The 5,350-nt window shown below is 37.8% G+C and overlaps 1 protein-coding gene across 1 annotated transcript; it reads right to left on the bottom strand.

Moving 5' to 3' along the window:
* Positions 1–1,492: 1,492 nt before the first annotated feature.
* On the bottom strand, positions 1,493–5,059 carry FLA17 (FASCICLIN-like arabinogalactan protein 17 precursor). The gene is made up of 3 exons (XM_082899035.1): positions 3,351–5,059; positions 1,865–2,004; positions 1,493–1,743 (listed from the first exon to the last, which is right to left on the bottom strand). Exons 1-2 carry the CDS (start codon positions 4,675–4,677, stop codon positions 1,931–1,933), a joined length of 1,401 nt encoding a protein of 466 aa, XP_082755161.1. The 5' UTR covers positions 4,678–5,059; the 3' UTR covers positions 1,493–1,743; positions 1,865–1,930.
* Between the last annotated feature and the right edge of the window lie 291 nt (positions 5,060–5,350).

Genomic DNA, 5,350 nt, shown 5'->3' with positions numbered 1-5,350 from the left:
AAAATATAAAATAATGTCCTAATAAAAGCATATCAGAATTTTTTATTATTGACTTTCTTTTGTTCGCTTTTTTTCTTTTTCAATTATCCAATGCGCGTATTAGAATTTTTATTATTGACTTCTTTCTTTTTTCTTTTATTTTATTTTGCTATTTTGCTTAAGTATTCTTCTCTCTCACTCTCCTTTTTTTGCCTTTCATTTTTCTTCATTATTTCCAAGAATCAAAGAGCGTTTTTCAAAAACAATTTAATCAAATATGAAAATTTTGTTCAAAAAACTTGTTTGAAAATTATTTTTAGAAAATACCCTTTCTCAGGAAACGCTTTTAAGACACTTTCTAAATTTTCAAAACTAATTTCACACACAAAGTAAATAAATGGAATGCATACAAATGTGTTTTCAACTTTGATTGTTTTGTTTCCAAGCAAACCTTCATTTGATTCCATTTCACATATATGTTTTGTTATACAAACACATACATGTACATATGGGAATGTGATGCTCTATGTCTTCTAGTGCTATGTTTAGTTAGGAGATTTGGTGAGAGATTTGAAAGGGAAAGGAAAAGAGAAAATGTATGTGAAACTATGTGAAATATAAGTATGATTTATTCATATTTTACCTATCTTTTTCATTTTTCTTTCCAAATTTCTCTCCAAATTCTCCAACCAAAAGCATAATTGTGTCTTCTCAAATGTCTAGGGTAGGCTCTTTTTTTTTATCAAGCAATAATAAATTAATAAAGTCAAATTGGACCACACCATTGCCAGCCAGCTCAGTCTCTGCTGGTGATGTGATTAATCATCAATTAAATTAATAACAAGATCATGCAAAAGAGTACTGCAAAAAAATAAAATTAAAAACACAAATTAAAATCGACCAGAATCTTTTTATTACCCATCTCTATTAGTAGATTATCTCTTCTTCTGTAATTGACTAACAAAACAATGTTGGATATAAAAAAGAATCAGAAGTGTGTATAAAAATAATAAAAGCCCAATTTGACACCCTTAATGAATTTAGATTATATATCAATTTTTCTATACACCCAATTTAAATAAGTAAATTTGGATCACATTGATTTCAACTTTAATTTAATAGAAATATGTAAAGCCAAATTTCTTTAAAGATAAACAACTACAAAAAGGATTTTCTTTTTCCCACACAACAATAATTGACAATTATATACAATCCACCACTTTAGAGAAAAATACTCAGCACCCACCTTGAAATACCACCTACTATGCTGTCTTAATCACACACAAATAACAAAAACAAAAACAAAAAAGGAGTTAATTATCAAACAACCACTAAAGCTCTAATGTCTTTTTCCTTGACAATAACCACTTAACCAAATGAAGGTTAGAGAGTTTTAATCACACATTAATATAACAAACATAAAAGAATAGAAGAATTATATATATATATATATATATCACAAGTTTTTTATGCAAAAAAAAAAAAAATGGCAAAAAGGAAAGCACACCACTTGTGATTAAAGAGGGACTTATTATTATTCTTCAAACATCATTCATTTGTGCATACAGTGTCGGCCAAACAAATACATACAAGAAAAAAAAATGATATGTAATTACAGTACTTGTAACAAAATAAGAAAAGAAAAAGAAAGAAAGCTTCTCTTCTGTGGGTTTTTATGAGGAAATACTTCAATGCAAGCACCCCCTCCCTTTATCTAGTTGGGCACTGGGCAGTGGAATAGACAAGTCACTCATCATCCTACAACTGTCAAAACAAAAAAAGCATTACAATTAGTAAAGAATTAACATGCTTAAAACTGAAATTATAAGTAGAGATTATGAACAATTATGCTGATATAGATATATATATATATATATATGCATACCTTTTTGTGTTTTCATTTTTCTTTCTTTAGGGTTTTGCTTCTTCTCCCCCAAAAAGCGAAAAGAGTTCATTGACAGCTTGTGAAATGGGAACCCTGCCCAAAAGCCCCCAACATATTGCAAGCTACTTCCATCAACTTCCCTGTTGTGCACGATGCGATGCGAGTCAGTTCATGATCACAGGTTTTAATTATTTTTTGAAAAAAAAGAAGAAAAAGAAAAGAAAAGAAAAAAGAGATAACTTGAAGTGCTTGAAATCCCTAGGATGTCAATGACACAGTTTCAATGCCATGCCTTTACTTTAGATACACATCATCATCAATGCCATTATAATATCTAAAAAGGCCACAATCAGGTAGATGCAACAACAGATCAGAAATACAAGTTCAAGTCTATTAAAAGATATGGCAGCAAAGGCATGGCATTTCATGTGAGCTGATCATGGAAGTGTTTGGAACACAGTATTAGAATGAACGCGTGGCCAAACAGGTCAAACACAGGCTGTTATCAATGCTAAAATTAGGGGTTAGAAAATTGGTTGTTAATCAATGCTGTGCTAGGCTGGACATGTCAATTCCAGATCCCATTAAATTCAATCATGAAAACAAACTTTGGACCCCTCTCGCAAGTTATGACCTAGCAGTCACAATTAGCCTCCCCAAGGCCAAAAGTCCGACCACATATTCGGTTCTTGTATCAGATGCAATGAGGGCTAAGCTTTCTCATGACCCCACCGACAAAAACCTTACCCTTTTCAACCTTCCATTTTTCAATCCTAAAAACTACTATTCTAAAGTAGATTAAACCAAGTGATACGGCAGTCAACTAAGTTGATTATTTGTTAATAAAACTTAAGCGAACTATTTAGCTACCAAAGTCTCCATCTTCCCCCACATTAAGCCAATAGAAATTGGGCTCTACAAACTTATCCACAAACCCCAAATCACCATGACTCTATCAATTTTTCATCACCTTGTTATTCCACCGACTCACAACTTCTGGATTTAGGCAGTAACATAAAATGGTGATAAAAATTGGGTAACATTTAGCTTCTTTTTTTTAAAAATTTTTTTTGGATGTAAATCCATATGGTAAAAAGTACCCAAATAACAAGTCATAAAACAAAATTGATAAGGTTTGAAGAGACGACCGAGGCTCACTGTATCAAGATTAGATGGCTTATGACCTCTACTCAACAAATTGATCGGTAAAGCTACAAGAATAAGGGCAACAAAACGTGTAAAGCAATGATTCCATCTGCCCCACTACCCCGACCACCACCACCACCATATCACTATCACTTAACAACACCATTACACCGGAATATACCTTTTACTATGGAATTGGAACTACCAATCCAAAATCAACAAATACAACATCAATTATTGTCTTGTGTATGCACTAATTGTGTGTTTATGCATCAGCTAATAAGAATACAATAGAAACAACAACCACGACAAGACTAAAATGGTGATGAAAGAATTGTACCTCTGTGCGGCTTCGCGACTTCCTTAGCCACCGGAGCAACTTTCGTCGCCGGTGTCGACTCCTCGGGCGGAAACAAAACCCCATCAATCCCCTGCACCGAAATCCTCCCATCTGTATAAATATCCGGATCAAACAAATACGCAGACCCATCACCCTGCCCAAATTTCACCGACCCATCAGCCTCCTCCGCCATAACTTTCATCGGCAATCGCAGCGTATCGTACCGGACCTTCCCGAACCGCCGAACCGCATTGTACATACTCTCCTCCGTCTGATACTCCGGTATAAGATGATAATACACAATTTGCTCCGGCGCACCCGGCTCACTCAGCTGATCAGTAGTCAGCTTAGCCATGGCTTCATCATTGGGAGCTAGAACAGTCAATACATACCCTTCTGATACTAGCCGACCCATCTCAGTCGCAAGCGAAGTTAAATTCACCAAAATATCAGCCAATTCATTGTACCCACCGTAATGCAGAAGAGTCTGAATGAAATCCTTGACTTGGCTCTCGCCGTCGAAGTGCCCGTGAGGTCCTCCGGGTCCCGGCGCCGGAGCCGGAGCCAGAGACGGCCCCGGAGCCATCGCGTCGTAAATGGGTAGCACCGGAGGAGCTCCGGCGGGAACCGGACTGGCCGGTTTCTTCAACCGGTGGGTTCTGGGGTCCACCTCCGGTGCTCCCTCCGGTAGAATCGCAGAGATCGACCGGAGATTCCTTCTTCGGTTGAAATCTTCTTGTACAGATCTGGGCACTAACAGGCGTTCGATCCCGTGGATGACGCCGTCGGTGCGAACGACGTCGTCTGGGCGGATGATCTTGGCTAGATCGACGAGAATCTCGCCGGAGTCTTTGGTTCCGAGATTGAGATGGTCGGTGGAGAGAGTCTTGTGGCGAGTCGACTCAGTGAGTGATTTGGGTAAGTCGTGAGAGGCAATACGAGTTGGGATGATGTGGAAGAGAAGGAGGGTTTGGAGGGACTTGAGATTGCCGGGTTCGAGGAGGAATCGTTTGAACTCGGGGTCGAGGTCGCGCTCAAGAGCTTCGTTTTTGGGTGCGAAGATGGTGATGTTGTGGTTGTTTACTGTGGCTTCGAGGGTTTGTAAGAGGAGGGCTTTCTCAACAAGCTCGGCGAGCTCGGTGTAATGGGAGTCGAGGAGGGCGACGAGGACTGAGTTTGAGTTGATTGGGACTAAGTTGGATGGAGAAGAGGAAGATGAAGAAGAGTGTTTTGGAGTGGTACGGCGAGTCTGAGGCAATGCGGAACAAGTGAGGAGGAGCATTGAAAGGAGGAGGAGCTTGGGGAGGCCATAGATCTGAGAATCCATGGCGCTCTGTGGAAGAAAGGAGACAACTTGTCTGTTGAGAAATGAGCTGTGTTGTATTGTGTTGTGGTGGGGAGTGGTGGGAGTTGGGAGTTTACTTTACTTCTCTCTCTACAACTTTCATTCTCTCTCTCTTTACTCTTTTGCTTTCTCTCTCTTGAGTGGTGGTGGGAGTGTAGGGATCAAATAGGGGAGAGAGATGGGAAAGGATGGGACTTGGGACTGAAGTAATTTGGAGGGAGGGGGGTTTGGTAAAAGAGAGAGTAGAGAGGGGGGTTGCATTTGGGGTTAAAAAAGGGGCACATATTTCTTTCACATTTTCTATATAAAAGATTTAAAGAGATTAAAAAAATGAAAGGGTTTTCTCCCGTATATTTTGTGGATTGGATTGCATTATTGGATTTGCGAGGTTTATTATAGATTTTATTTTGATAATTTGAATCGTTAATATGTAAAGTTTATTGAGTATTCAATTCTTGTAAAAAATTAAATTGATTAGATATTGATAACTCTTGATTAGAACATATTTTATTAACAATTTATTTTTAAAATCATATTTATCATTGACAAAAATGTGATCTGATCAAAGGGCTATCGATATTCAATCAACGTGATCTTTTGCAAGAATGAAATACTCGACAAACTCTACATATTGAACGATTTGGATCATGAGATC

Source organism: Camellia sinensis, chromosome 12 (genome assembly GCF_055761805.1).
Source record: "Camellia sinensis isolate YWXY chromosome 12, ASM5576180v1, whole genome shotgun sequence".
NCBI classification, from domain to species: domain Eukaryota; kingdom Viridiplantae; phylum Streptophyta; class Magnoliopsida; order Ericales; family Theaceae; genus Camellia; species Camellia sinensis.
Note: the sequence above shows the minus strand (reverse complement) of the source record. Positions and strands in the feature narration are given on the sequence as shown.

What these genes read in the sequence shown, in the direction of transcription:
- FLA17 (XM_082899035.1), bottom strand. Translation starts at nt 4,677, where the DNA reads ATGGATTCTCAGATCTATGGCCTCCCCAAGCTCCTCCTCCTTTCAATG. An exon ending in AGTCGCGAAGCCGCACAGAG is followed by an intron (nt 2,005 to 3,350) that starts GTACAATTCTTT and finishes CGTGCACAACAG; the next exon opens with GGAAGTTGATGGAAGTAGCT.